Source organism: Protopterus annectens, chromosome 3.part1 (genome assembly GCF_019279795.1).
Source record: "Protopterus annectens isolate FY-2018-M chromosome 3.part1, PAN1.0, whole genome shotgun sequence".
Classification (NCBI taxonomy): domain Eukaryota; kingdom Metazoa; phylum Chordata; order Ceratodontiformes; family Protopteridae; genus Protopterus; species Protopterus annectens.
The window spans coordinates 1,795,906,538-1,795,922,972 of record NC_056732.1 but is presented as its reverse complement, the minus strand read 5'-3'; the positions used below and the strand labels follow the sequence as shown (position 1 = coordinate 1,795,922,972).

Here is a 16,435-nt window from a genome sequence, read left to right as displayed (position 1 = left end):
TTGTGCTCTGCAGTCATTATCAAAAATACGTGCTTAACAACAACCTTTATAAATGCATGCATATTATCCAAACACTCCCTTATTTTCTGTGTAGCACTCAGCAATTGCGCCTCTTCTTTTTCGCAAAGATTCACCTTCAACTGCAGTACTCTACCCTTTGACAATCTCTCTAAATACTCTTACTTATTTCCCATCTCCCTCTCTCTCTCTCTCTCACTCTCTCAGTTCTTTTATATTTTTTAATTTTAATTTTAATTTTATCCCACATCTCATTTATCCCTTCTGAAGAAATGTGTATCTTCCCTAACAACTCTTGAATTGTTTCTACTACACATTGAATTCTTCTGTTTCTAACAGGTAAGTAAAAACATGACAGTGCCTCATTTTACCTGCATCTTTATCTTAGACTTTATTAGTACATGGTTTAGGATAATTATTGAATGTATTTCAAAGCTTTCAATTAAATACCTATGCTCCTGTAAAATATAACTTCTGTTCAGTCTAATAAAATTATTGTACCTTGGGGGGATAATGTATTCCTGCCAATAAATATGTACCTTCTATTTCAGATGTTTTCATACATTCCTTCAGAAATCTGCTCTTTTTTGTTATATTTCTCTTTTATGTCCTCCTGCCCTGCTACAATTTCACTTTTGCATATTAGGTTCTAGTCCCCACCCATGAATAAAATTCCCCACTAGGAGCTAATTACCTCTCTCGTGATTCTTTTAAGGTCCCTAATAGTAGTTTTAGGTGAAATATAAATACATGTCAATATAATACTCTTTCCCTACCAATAGCAATTTATTACCACAACTCTACCATTGTTGTCTTTCTTCTCCTTTCCTAACATTATTACATCAACTGTCGATATCACTACTATTACACCTCCCCCTTTTCTTTTGTCCTTGATACTCCACTAAATAACTGTTCTGAAATCCTTTCACTGCCAAATTCACATTATCATTTCTAAGTGTGTCTCATGTAACATTATTATTTTTACCCTACACTTTTTAATTTATTTCAATAATCTTTGCTTCTTGACCATACCTACAATGCCATTCATATTCCATAATCTAACTGATAAGGCAGTCAGTCTGATCAGAGGCCATTTACTTTCATATATTAACATTTTTTTGAATATGTACCACAAACTGCATTGATAAACTTACAAAAACAAAAAAAGCAGGCAACGTATCAGCTAAATCCACAAATACGAACCACCACTTAGAAGTATAAAATGATCGCAAGCTTTATTCCAAAAATAAAACTGTATTAAAATGTTAGCGCTTTCGTTTAAATGAATATTAAACTTCTTCAGAGGTCTGAAGAAGTTTAATATTAATTTAAACGAAAGCGCTAATATTTTAATACAGTTTTATTTTTGGAATAAAGCTTGCGATCATTTTATACTTCTAAGTGGTGGTTCGTATTTGTGGATTTAGCTGACACGTTGCCTGCTTTTTTGTTTTTGTAAATTTTTTGAATATATGTTTCCAGCTTGCAACTTGGAAGCACACATTAATGCTGGGCAGGCTTATTTTATATGCATTTGCAGCTCCTCATCTGTGTTTAAACCCATGTCGCATTTTCATACTTTTTGTTTAATAAAAACACTCAAGAAAGAAAAAAAAATATATATACATTTTCATTTTTAACCCTGCAACCCCTTTTAACTCGCAGCAAATGCACAGAACTATATATACTTTCCCAAAAGGGAAGTTGCCAGTCCATATACGAACAGTTGCACCCACAAGCTTTAACCATTCTAAAGTGAGGTTTAATCATGTTGGAAATGCATGTTAGATTCTGTGTTGCTTCCTGCACCAGCATCATCCATTTTTGTCCAAAGTCAACTTCCCTCTCAGGTGTAAAAAAAACTTGCATACTCTTCAGTTAATTTATTTTTAACCTTAAGAAAGAAAAAAATTAATACCAATGAATGAATAGACAAGACTGAGTACGGTTGTGATTTATTCTGAAATGATTGATGCTACTTGGAATCCATCAGCTTGTATTCTCTACAATATTAGTAGAGAGGTAAATAAAGATTTGTGTGGGGGGAGTTAGTTAGGAAAATACTTTTCTTCTTGACAGCCTCTGTCCATAAGGGGCATGGAGACCAGACCAGGGGTAAATTTACGATTTCCTATACAATTTATTTTCAATGAGCTGCTTGTCATTTCTCATATACAGTCCATTCATACTGTACAGATGAGGTCAGAAGACTGAAATATGGCACGTCTACAGCTAGTGGAGGGTTGGGTTTATTGTCCTGAATGTAACCATAAAGATTTAAAAAGTCAAAAGACATGTATGTACCTGAAACTTTGGTATGTCCTTAAGGGGCCATTTGCATGTATTCCAAGGGCCTGTATTACAGGAGGCTTAAGATATTACACAATGAAGACTCTAGCTTGGCTGGGTCTTTCTTGTCTTTTTGAAAACAGGTCCCAGTTTGCAAGTCCACATGTACTGCCCCACCCTTACATGCTAAACTAAAAAAAAGCATGTTAATCATGACATTGCAACTTTGTCCAGCAGTTCCAGCATTTAGACTGGGTCACACTCATTCCCACAACTTTCCCACAATATGTGATTTTATCCCTTCAAGGGCATTTTTTATCAAGATGGCTCCAGTTTTGCCATCTGCTTCTGGCACTGCTTCCCCAAAGGCTTTGTTCCACTTCTGGGCAATATTGTTAGTCAAGATTAGTATTTCTTCACCCTTTTAGTGTTGTCCTTTAGGCAGTTGGCAAAACTAAAATGTACGAGTCTGTGTGTGTGTGTGTGTGTGTGTGTGTGTGTGTGTGTGTGTGTGTGTGTGTGTGTGTGTGTGTGTGTGTGTGTATATGTACACACACACACATATATATATATATATATATATATATATATATATATATATATATATATATATATACACAGAACTAAACTTTGTGTATGGAACAGAACGAAACTTTGTGTATGGAACAGGACAAAACTTTATGTATGAAGACTCAGTTGTGCACGCACACACAAACACAAATGCACACATACACACATACACTCATCTCTCCAGATGTATGCACCCTTGTGAAATGACACAGTTTGAATATAGTGGCATCTTCATTTCTGTGTAACTAAAATAAAAAAATATATAGACCATAACTTAGTGGCATGACACACTTCCTAGGGTTATTGTTAGAAAATGTGAAAATGTTTGTGAGAGAAGGTCCTGCATTAACACAGAGAAGCCTTCACAACCATTTGATCACCATTCTTAGCCATTATTTCCACATATTTATATGGCATATGTATCTGACTAAGTCAGTATGTATCTAAATCATATATGTGCCCTTTTGGTGCAGAAAAAACAGTTATGTTAAATGTACGCTTTCAATATATAGCCATTTTGTTGGCCTTAAAACTAAAAAATGTATACTATTTAAAGTATACAGCTAATCATCCAAGTATATTGGCCTCTGAATTTTAGAAGAAATTCTTCTTACCATTTCAGAGATGATCCAGGTCCAGACATTTGGCTAGTCATTCACAAACAACCACGCCTGTGTGCCATCTCTAAATGTATTTCATGTTTGGTGTCCAGTTTGGTCAAGGTGCATAGGTGGACAACAGTTTTATATAATGCTGACATGTAGCCAGAACAAACTCTAGAGCAGAGAGTATGTACTGATCATCTACTTTGAAAGATTTAGTTAAGGGTTTTACTATAATGTCAAGAATTTTCTGTGATCACTGTCTGTTGCCATTGTTGATAACATTCTCTGAAACCTATCACCAAGCTTTGAAAACTTGCCATGTCATTTCATAAGCATCTCAATCAAGCACTTGTAATACACAGTCTCTGTTTAAAAATCAGAGATATGAATCATTAAAGAAACCTTTTTTGCATATTTTGAGAGATCTTAAAAGACTGTATAATCTGACTAAGTGGATGTTAAAAATGAGGTGGTGTGTTACAACTTGAATTAAAACTGAAGGAGTTCATAAGGTGCCGCCAATCAGATGTTTGTGGTACTGGGAAAAATGTAAAAAGCTAAGAGGATGATCCAATCAACCTTGGATAGAAGACTGAAGATGCAGTCTGAGTTGCTTTGGTGGAAGTATGTTGCCTTGTTGCTTAAAGGAGTTAGGAATTTGACCCTCAGACTGTCCAGGAATAGTTAATGCCACACACCTGGAGCAGTCCAGCAGAATACAACTGGAAAAGCCTTCTGTGGCTGACATAGCATTCTTAATGAGTTCCTCAGATCTGTTTTCAAGAAGTTTATCCTTAGCTGAGAGGACAGAACTTACAAGACAGAGACATTTCTGCTTGGCATTCCTTTTCAGAAGTTGGCAGAGATGATGCAGTTAAGCCTATGTTTTCAGTTAACAATGAGGAGATAAAGGCAGTGAGCAAGTCTCCAGAAAGAAATTATGCTTCTCGCCCAGACAGAATCTCTACAGAAATCTATAAATATGTGGACTCCACAACTACCTATGTATAGCATATTTAAGTATACCCAGGAAAGGCCTTGGTCTCTGCATCCTGGAGGCATTTCTCCACAGCAGTGCTGCTGAAACCCAATAAATCTTGCCTGTCCCTTATCCCTTATGGATCCATATCTTTGGTCAACTCAGACTGCAAGATATAAATCATATTGTATGTCAGCTGTCTACAGTTAGTAAAACGTGTACTGATATATAAAGATTATTTCAGGTTCATCCAGTCATGCTGCACAACAGAGATCCACTTCTGGAGGAAAATATGTACAAAAGCAGTGTGTTCCATTTGTGATTTAGGTTTAGATGCTGAAAAGGCTTCTGACAACCTGAGGTGGGACTATATTTTCTTAGTTTCATTTTCTTCAGGATTTAATAGCCATTTTTTCAGAGCTATGTTTTAGTTCTACTGCAGTCACTAAAATCAGCTAAGACGGCTGCCATTATAAGGATAAGTAAAGATATTAAAAAGGAAGTCCCTTTTCCCCATCACTGTTTGCACTGGGCTGTCAAACCACTGATTTTATGGATGAGGAATGATCAGTGTTGACAGGTCTTCAATAAGAAAACTAGATCACTTAATAAGCCTGTTTGCTAATGGTCTGCTGATCTGTTTGACAATTCAGAGGCGTACATAACCCACCATTTATATTATGGCACATCCTGTTTGGTTATGATTTGAGTTCACTTTATATGGTTGCTGTTACTGTATGATATTCCTTTTCAACATCCCTTCAAATTCTGTGCAATTTTCAGTATCATACAGACTTTTTTGACTATTTAGGGATATGCACAGGAGCACCTGAAAAATATATAATCAGGTTAAATTTTCAGATAAAAATTGAAGGCATAGTGACAAATATTTCCAGATGGAATACTCTTTCAACTTCCATTGAAGAAGAGGCTGGTGACTATAAGAATGTCCAACTCTAAAATTGTACTGTGTAATTTTGGCAAATGGAATATGCCTCTACCCCCCCAGCCCTAAGAGACATCTAATGCAAGTGGTGTAAAGATGTTTTAGGTATTCTAAACCTCAGGTGAATGTTGATTTATTTCTTCCATTGTCTTTAAAGGCAAAATGGGGTTACCAGACAGTACAAGACACTCAAAGGTTATTAAAATTTAGACTTGAATTCTTCTGGAAAGATATCACTACCAGATGCCTTGGAAGGCTTTAACTGATTGACATTTATGCATGTTGACCTGCTACTATGCATGCACTGAAAATTAATCTTGGCATATGCAAAACTGAAACAAAAAAAAAGGAAGTACTGTTATTTTGCAATCTCCCCTGCATAGCCTCTTCTAATTATATATTTATTCTAACTTCAAGGTTGCACAATCCCTGGGGAAGGAGTATATTCCCCTACCAGGGTATTGTCGGTCTTGCATACCTATCAAGATTCTGCTTAGTCGAACAACCTTTGTCAACTAAACAAATATCAACCAAATGTTTAACCTTGTTTATATATATATATATATATATATATATATATATATATATATATATATATACATAGATATATATATATATATATATATATATATTATATACATGAGTCTAGGACACATGCTCGACTAGCATATGTCCGAATCACAAAATATCGAACACACATACATGAAAGCGCTTAACATCGAAAAGCGCTTCCGTGTATGTGTAGTTCAAAAAAAAAATCTACGTTTCTGCAGGGGGCTTTGCCCCCCTGCACCCCCACAAACCCCCTACTTTATTATTCTCACTCCGAGATCGCACTACAGTGGGGAAAAGGGAATTTTCCCTTACCCGCACTGTAGTCCGATCTGAATAGGCATACATACACAGAAGCGCTTGTCGATGTTAAGCGCTTTCGTGTATGTGTGTTTGATGTGTTGTGATTCGGACATATGCTAGTCAAGCATGTGTCCGGATCCCATATATATATATATATATATATATATATATATATATATATGTGTATATGTAACTATATCTACATACACTCACACACACACACACACACACACATATATATATATATATATATATATATATATATAATATATAAATATGAATTCACTATTAAACATAATCTGTACATTTAACCATTTACTAACTTGCTCTTAATATTCTTTCATTTATATAAAAACAGCATATTTATTATATTAAGAATATGTGTAAAAATGCAATAATATGTATATATATATATATATATATATATATATATATATATATATATATATATATATGTGTGTGTGTGTGTGTGTGTGTGTGTGTGTATATATATATATATATATATATATATATATATATATATATATATATATATATATATATGTATATATATATATATATATATATATATATATATATATATATATATATATATGGGTCTCCTTCAGAATTTCAGAGTCCCATATCAGTGAAACCCACATCATCAAGATGAAAATATAGAACCTTAGTGAACATCAGCAAAAATGTTCACCGGGAAAGTAACCACTTGGCCACCAGAACATACACTATACAAAGCAATTAAAACCCACCAAAGTGGGGGTCTTTACCACCCACACCCCCGTAGCTAATTATGCCAACTCCAAGATCGCACTATAGTGGGGAAAAGGGCAAATACCTCTGTTGTGGCCAAGTAGTTCCTTTACCGGGTGTCATCTTCGATGATGTGACCATTCGCGGAAGTGAAGGTTCGATATTTTTGTCTCTATGATGTGGGTTTCACTGATATGGGACTTCAATATTCTGAAAGGGATCCATTTATATATATATATATATATATATATATATATATATATATATATATAGTAGCCTACGTTGAAATGACAATATTGATTAATGTTATTTCCATAGCATTTGCAAAGTTAAATCATAAACAATTTATATGACATACAATAACATTATTAGGAACTTAAAACTGATTAATATAATTTAATGTTAAATTCAACACATTTTATTATTAAACAACAAGCATAAGCTGGGTGCTGTGAATTGTAAGGAAGTGTGCAGTGTGAGAAATATTATTACTTAAACTGTTTCTTAAGTTCACAGTCTTAACATTAACTAACTTAGCACCTCCAGTATATTACTAGATTATTTAAGTAAAAGAAAAACTGTTTATATATTTTACATCTTTAAGTTGATAATTATTAGAGTTTCCTCTCCTCCCCTACCTCTTCCCTTTCCATCTTCCAGCATTCATAATTATCTGTCTCTTAATATCACACTGATGAAAAAAGATGAGATGGTACTGTTATTAGTATAGAGAAAATATTCTCCTTACAATAATAAAAGTTATAAAATATATTAATGGTTAACACTGTAAATCATTTGATTAATTTATAATAAATAAGAGAGCATATAGTATACTATCAAATTATATGATCTCTTTTTGCCCCGGTTTATAAACTCAATGACAGATCTATATTTTCTATTTCATATTTAGGAGCTTGCCTTTAACTAATAAATGAATTCCTGCAATATTCAGTCAAAATAAGGTAGTGAAACTTCCAATATAATGTTTAAAAATTAAAAAGTTAATTATTAATAATTGAAAAGAAGATAGAACTGCATTTGTCCTGATAGTAGTAAGCAACCATAAACAAGCCTTAACAGTTCTAGACACAATTAATACATTTTGCAAATAAAGCAAGAAATTACATCTTAAAATTTAAATGACTCGTTTTGCTCAAAGTCTCTTGCAGAAACTTTTTAGTGATTGCACAGACCACTTAATTATAGATCTTCTCAATCTACAACAGCATCAGCCTCCACAGGATTACAGTAAATTGTGATTAGTTAAAAAATCCATATATTCACGTATTTTCAAGTTCATATCTGCTTTATTCTTCTCTAATTTACCTTACGTTGCCCAATTTATAGTTATCCATTCGATTTCAGTAAATATAAAATTCGTAGGCAGTAGGCGAATCCCATGTTACACATGGAACATGTACACGTATTTAGTGAATACCTTAACTTAAGTAGCTTCTAAGTTTTAAAACAAAGTAGCAACATAGCCTGCAAAGCAAAGGCAGATGTTGCAATAGTGTAAGCACAATCATTTAATTTAAATGAGTAAGTATACTGCTTCAGAAGAAATTAAAATCATTCCATTACTATGTTCCACTTGTATGAAATACCTAAACTAACTAAAGCTCTCTTGTAAAACAGTACCAACTCAAAATCAGAATCCCAAACTTAAACTATGTACTACTTAGTGTCCAAATGACAGCAAATCAGGAATTACTTTAAACTGGACATTTAACAATAAATCATAACTTACACAGGATACTCATTTTGTGTAACTGATTCCAAATGTAAGTTGTGTAACCTGATTCACGTCAGTTGATGAAACATCCTAAATGTTGAGTGTCAGAAGGCCAAAACTGAGAATGTCAAATCAAAAACAAAACAAAACAACTAAAGGGGCAAAACCCCTTGTCCCCAACCCACACACCCTGCTAATTATATTCTGCGGATGCACACTACAGGTTTCACTTTTCTCCCCATACATGACATCAATATTTAGGTTTTGACCTTTTCAAACTTAACATATATGTCTGTCATGCAATTGTCGTGTACCCATCTGATTGTATACTCAATAAATCATACGGAAGAGTAGCTACTTTTGCATAAGACAATACATTCCTTTAATATTTTGTAATGAGTTGTTAATTTATAATTTTCTGACACATTGCCTGTATATGTGGATGCTGCCATTATATAATTGCATGAAAGACAGACACATTGCACATTGCAATGTCATATTAATAAGAAACAGCTCAGGAATGCAAGCTTTGCAAGTAAGGAAATGCCTTTCTTTGCAAAAAAGGATGATGCTGTCTTGAGCATTACTGGAAATATGAATTATAGAAAGAATTAACCATTACATTTAAAGTGGCACTATACTAATTTTATGCATATAAATAATAAAGATCCTTTTTAGGTGTTAATTAGTACTTAAAACTAAAATTGAAAAAATATATATGCTAAACGAATTAGTAGTAAAGTAAGCATGCCATGAACTAAACTTAAAGGTATAGTACAACCATTCAAACATCGCACCCCAGAAATGAACATTCAAGACGTAATAATGAACTCTGTTAAATTTATATGAAATAAAATGAAAAAAAATGATTGATAACACTTTAAGAACTGTGCAAAGACATATAGTATAATTTACTATTTAGTAATCTCTGTTATTCTAAACAGTTATTAATGAAGTTATAACACAAATAACACTGACCCTCATTTCTTCATTCATAGACTAAATATATTTAAAGTAATGAAACAATAATGCTGAGCAAACAGATATGATAACTTATATTATACTCATTTGTGAGGTATATAAAAAGCTGCAGAGCTTCCCACTAATGCAGCTAACAGCCCGCTATCTTGGCTCCGAATCAGCAGCAGTAGTTCTAATTGTGAATTGCTGGTTAAAATTCCATCAAATGGGGCACAGTCATAGTATGTTTTTTTTTTAATCATGTCCTTTAATCTGTTGTTCTATAGAATGTTCTCTGGTGCATTTTGCACTGCTGTTTAAAATAAGCAGTTTACACACAGTTATATCAAAAGCATAGTCATCTGAGAAGCTGGACTATTTTATTTTTCACAACCTTTAGTACGCAACTTTGCATTAAAACTATATATGTTGTTACTAGTGCCCTACTTAATAATTTTATTTATTTATTTATTATTTCTTCTCAGTAATGATCTTCCTAGGTACCAGAACAGGTTCAAGACCGAAGTCTTACAGAAACTGAATATTTTCTTCATAGATGTCATGAACAGACTATACAGGATGAAAAAAAGCACAGAAGCAGTAGAGAAAATTCAGAGGCAACAGATGAAAGCAGCAGAATTGGAGGTAGGTTATACTTCTTATGACACTAAGACGTTACACAGGAAGAAAAATTGAAACTCAGTAGTTAGGTATCCTAATCATAAGTGTATTACAAAATCCCTTGTCCTGGTTAGTCATAGAAAAGTCATTTGAGAAGTATAGAACCATAAAACATTTCCAGCTATGCCATCTATTTATTTAATTTTATTTATTTATTTTATTTATTTATATCCTTTTCAGCCATGGCCCAGGACAAAGGCAAATATGGAATATAAGGAATAAAATATTATAGCATGAATCAGATTAATATATGTCATACAAAGTACGCATTTCATATTTACCAAACAGTATGTGGCATACAAAGAAAGCAGTTCATATTTACCAAACAGTATATGGCATGCAAAACAATTAGTTCATATTTGACAAATAATCATGCAGTGGGTCATTATAGCAATAACCCACGTCTGGGTGTGGGTAATGCTGGATTTACCCACGGTTGGTGTGGTTTGGTCACGAGGGCGAAGCCTGAGTGGCCAAACAAAGCCAACCATGAGTAAATCCAGAATTACCCACACCCAGAAGTGGGTTATTGCTATTATACAATGACATTACTTAAGAAAAAAAATAATTACTTTTCTTAAATAATGGCATTGTATAATGCCTCCTTGCTGCCCTTCCACAGCTGTCTGGTATTCTGCGGCAGTTCTGATGTACTGCGCATGTGTATGCCCACGTAGTACATCAGAGCTGTGGGCAAAAGCAATGGAGAAAGCAGGATCTCCGTTGCTTTTTACAAACTGTTTCGCTATGTAAAAGGGTTTAACATAGTGAGACAGTATTAAAAAAAGCAACGGAGATCTCCGTTACTTTTTTTTAAAGCTGTCTCGCTATGTTAAACCCATTTAACATAGCGAGAGAGTTTTGAAAAAAGCAACGGCGAAAGCAAGATCTCCATTGCTTTGTTAGGAGTGTAACATAGCGAGACAGTGTGAAGCAACGGAGATCTTGCGTTCTCCGTTGCTGTAAAAAAAAAAAAGAGTTACAGTAATGGAAAAAGTCCGGGCGACCGGACCTTTTTCCATTACTATAACTCAGATTTACAACGTGCACGCTGCCAATCAGTGTGCACGTTTTTGAATATTAATGGGGTGTCATTGTATAATACACATCATAGTATAACAATGCTGTATGTAACACACATTCTACAGTAGCAGATATGCAAACAGACATAATTAATATGTCATTGAGTCTTTAGTCATTACTTTGATGTAGTACATGCAGCTTCAAAAAATACAAAATGTAAACTGTGGTCTAGTTTCATTTTCATTTCATTTTCTTTTATTTAATTTATACTTGATGCGCAAGTCAACACAAAATAAATGTAAAAGCAAAATATTACAAATACATATGCAAACAAATTATTGTATAAAATACATAAAACTTTTTCAAAACTTGAATTTAAGATCTTTAATGTCTAACTGTAGCCCTATTTGTTAGTTATTATTCTTTACTGATGTTTTACTTATGGCATTTTATTTATTTATTTTTTCTTTTCTTATTGTTTCTCAACAACTATCTGTGTATTGAAACTTGTGCGTATTTGGAGCTTTTCTCCCTGGGCCTCCACTGTAATAGTCGGATACTCTTGGTAAATAAATGTAAAATAAAAACTAAAATAAATAATAATTTAAAAAATATTTTAGTAAAATTATCGACTCCATATGCAACTGGTTTTGAACTTTCCTCTTCAGCATGAGTAGAATTAAACAGGGGGAAATATAACCACTTTTTGGATTCCTATCATTTTTGCATTTCCTACATTTTAGTACTACAGAAATCATTTATACATAAGTAAGCCTGTTTTAAAATTAATTAATTTAGGTAAACATATTTCAAAGTGCAAAATGTAAGTGAGTGGTTGTATGTACACTATAACATGAATAATACTTAAATGACATTAGAGTGCTGGCAGTAGTTCAGATGTTTAGCATATGAATGTTATCTGGTGGAAAAAAATTTGTTTTACAAGTATTTACAGTGTACATGTACTGTTAGACAGGGTAGCTAGGAGATACGAATAAGTGAAAGAAATGTAGCACAAGGAGAAATATGTAAAGTAGGATAAGATTAAAGACAGACGTCAAGCATTAAGATTGCCTATGTCATATCTGAAAATTTAATAAAGATGTTTGTTGGCAAAAAAAAAAAAAAAAAAAAAAGATTAAAGGCAGACATGCTCAGTGCCAGTTAAAAGTTATGTAACCTTTCAGTTTGTAAAGGAAAGCAGTTTGATTTGGTTCTTCTCTTAGCCTGGTGGAATTGAGTTCCATTGTTTCAAATACCTGTACTGAATATACTGAGTCTCCAAAGTGATTTTATTACTTCCAGAAGGATTTGATTTTCAGATCTTAGGTAGAGCTATGCAGTGATGTGTTTGATTAGGGACATTAGCAGCATAACTGGTGATTTTGCTGTAGATTTGCTCTAACTTCACTAGTTGTTTTGGGAATATCAGTCATTATGATAGAAGAGAATAAGAGGCTGGGCAGGAGTAAAAGACTGAATTATGTCCTTGTAAAGCATGTTGAGTTTTTTAATGGTCTTTAATATAGCAACCTCTGTGTGTTTATTGAAGTGAGGTTTGTGATCAGTAATGATTCTAGGAATTTGCCTTGAGTAAGATTGTCAGTGAAAGTATTGTTTACAGATGTAATGTAGAGGTTTGCAGTTTATGTGCTAGAGTTTATGGAATAAAAAATAATCAACGTGGCCTTCTTGGAATTTAAACATTTTAAGTTGCTTGGTCTGTATTCTAATTTGTAGAAAAGTTGTTGGGTAGAAAGTTGCAGTTAGTTAAAATTGGGAGCTGAGCATATATTGTACTAGTTAAGCATTATCTGTTACAGTATGCATCCTGTTAACAAAAATATGTAAATAAGATGAGACCTAATATTAAGCCTTATGAGATGCCTATTCAAATAGTTACAAAGCTAGAGTATGACTGAGCCCATTTTACAACTTTGGATCCATTACTAAGATACCTAGAGGACCATGAGGGCAAGTCTGTGGTGTAATAGGGAATGGAATATGGTATCAAATGCTTTGGGAAGATTTAGGAAGATAGAAGCTATGTAAAGTCCTTTGTCATGGTTGACTTAATTTAAAAAGTATATTAAAGCTGCTTTGGTACTGAACCCTGGTCAGAACTGGGGTTGGATATTTGAGAATAGATTGTTTTTAGGAGGTGGTTAAGCAGCTATTTTTGAAAGATGTATTCTGAAAATTCAAAAACCATTTCAGTTTGTCCATCTGATCTAAATAATGGGTCTTTGGGCTGCCTTTCGGATCCAAGCTGGCAAAGTTAGTACTCCAGCCTCAAACTCCTGAGATTATTTTCCCAATATCCACCTCTCCTGATTAAGCTAGCTTTCCTTAGACCCTGTTTGGTGTTGTTGGCATACGGACATGGTCTCTAGCTGCTCAGCTAAGTGCTCCATTGTCTTATTAAAATTCAAAATGTTCTGTTATTTAATGTAGATGCCATCGATTTTCTCCATATTTTTCTCAAAAAATTCTCCATATTTGAAGCCTTTAGGCTTTTAACCTAAAAGCCTCATCTCTTATTCAACAAATGAGTGTTGGGATCTATTCTCATTATTGTAATTATCGCTTTTAAAGTTACTGTAGTGTGGTATAGTTATTTGAGTTATAGTTATTGGAGCTCCCCTGTGTTTGCTAGATTTCTCATTCGAGAGTTGTTGGTGTTACTGTGTATATTTTTTGTGTATCCTGCCTTTTATTACAATCAGTTATGGATGACATGGAGTAAGAGAAGAAAAGTTTCAAAAAATGTTTGAAATTTGGGTACAGAATTCCTCCACAGGTTGGTCTTAACATGTGAGTCTACTATTTGCAGGTTGACCATTTGAGTATGGAAGTGCTCCATATCCAGGTCCTTTGGCCAAAGACCACTCTCTGATAGAAATAATAAATTAGTTTTAAATGATCTTCTGCCTCCCATATCTGAGAGAGATAAGCCCAGGAAAACTTTAGACAAAGAAAAGCCCTTAGAGAAATGGTGCAAGGAATATGAGAAAAAGAAAATTCAGCAACGAAACCTCAGCTTCAGCTCCAAAAGCATCTAAACAGGGTTCCTGTCCAAGGTCAGGGTCATAGCCTTAGATCTCAGCTCTGACCACCTCAGAGCCCAGTTATAAACATTTCACAGACTCAGTGGTTGAGCAGATGGATGTCAGAGCAGGAGCGCATCTGTGTACCTTCCACGTCTCCTTCAGTTTTTTCGCTCAGGTCCCTCAGGTCTGTTAGAAATGCTTTAGATGTAGAATTGGATTGTATGATGATGCTGTTCCAGAAGATTCAAATAGATAGGGGTATCCTGCCTCCCCTCTAAGCATCAAGGATGGAGAGAGTGAGTCTTCTTCCCCCGTTTCCACTCCTTCCCCAGCCTACATCTCAGGACTAGTGACTTTGGAGCCATTACCCATTTCAGAGTCTGCTGCTTTGGAGCTGATTGGTACCCCTACCTTGGCAGCAGAGCATTTAGACACACCACACTCAACCCCAAGATTCTTGGGTCTGAGTGGGACATACTCATGCTAGCTTCACACTGACAACTCCACACCATCATTAGAGCCACTTCTGAGTTCCACTCTTGGTGTCAGGTTCCTCTAACTTTCAGGTGTTGAAACCAGTCTCCTCCCCGAAGGCCTTCCATTCTCTCTGGTTTAGGACTCTTGCCCTCTCCTGGAGCTGTTCTTTCTTTGGTGATGACATTATCCAGAATGGAAGAGGGAATCCTTAGACATGTTGGATGTTGGATCTACCATAAAGGCTTTTGGGAGTATAATTTCATCTCCTTCATTAAATGGTCTGCCGGATACACAGGTGTAGGCTCTGCCCTTAACGTTTCTTCTGTTGCTTTTTAGCCCATTCATATATCCATGAGTCAGCATACCTTTTAACCTTCCATCTCCAAAATATGGAACACTACTTCTCATATTGTGAAACAAATGAGCAACATGTGGAACACTTGCTAACAGCTTAGTAATACATTCAACTTGGAAGCTTACAGAATGGTTATAATGTGTTATAATTATTATACATTCTTTTGTTGAATTAATATAATTCATTATTATTTATCATGGATGTCACGTAAGAAAACTCCTAACACTGAATGTGTGACAAACACAGTGTGGAATTGTGAAGAATGTGGACTTTTTAAGACTCAGAATGAGAAACATTCCTCATAATGAGGTGTAGTTGAGAGGTATGTAGGTTAGAGTCAAGATCTAGGTCTCACAAGGTCATGATAGGCAATGTCACAGTCCTCTGAGGATTCAAACAACCCATCATCTGACATTGTAAGAAAGAGGACATGCAAAATGATGCATTTGATTCCCCAGAGGACTCCAATTACTCGGACTTGGACTTGGATAATATTCGGACTTGGACTCGGATAATAGAAAGGGATCCCTCAATCTCTACCTGAGCAGATTACCTTTGGCAAGGTTTTAGATCTCATGTGCTAGAAGGGTAATTAGCCCAAGGATCCCCTACTCTAGAGAAGGAGGTCTGTTTGAGGCTTACAGTTTGGCACCCTCTACTTCTTGGGTGCTTCCTCCTGCAGATTGTCTCATTGACTTGTCCACCTAGAAGTCATGGCAAGAGCCCAATTCCTGTGAAAGCACACCCAGAAAAACAGACAAAATTCTGAGACCTCCTAAGGCAAAGGATCCCCTTGTGGATACCATTATTGTTTCAGCTCCTAGGAAAGTCATTACTGAATGAAGGGTCCCTGGTGGATTCCATTATTTTGTCAGCCCCTAGCAAGAAAGAGCTGACTGAGGATATGACCACAGTGCATCTGCACAACACGAGTCTCTGCCAATAGTCAGGTTAGTAAAGTGGATGTATGCTTCAGATAACTTTGTTATTAGAGCTTAGAACTATACCAGCCACATGAACAGGCTGCAGAGGGACCTAACAAAACAGGGATTAGAGTCTCTGAAAAGCCTCACCATGCTGCATTCAAGGAAACCTCTGGAAGCCACCTTGAATGTGATGTTTAACATTGCATATCTCTTCAT

The 16,435-nt window shown here is 34.8% G+C and overlaps 1 protein-coding gene across 1 annotated transcript in view; it reads left to right on the top strand.

The window, feature by feature from the left end:
* LOC122797871 (nuclear GTPase SLIP-GC-like) overlaps positions 1-10,403 on the top strand; it is a 1,420,327-nt gene extending 1,409,924 nt beyond the window's left edge. The window contains exon 12 of the mRNA XM_044066393.1: positions 10,193-10,403. Coding sequence (XP_043922328.1) covers positions 10,193-10,403 — 211 coding nt within the window. The remainder of the gene's footprint in view (positions 1-10,192) is intronic.
* The last annotated feature ends 6,032 nt before the right edge of the window (positions 10,404-16,435 follow it).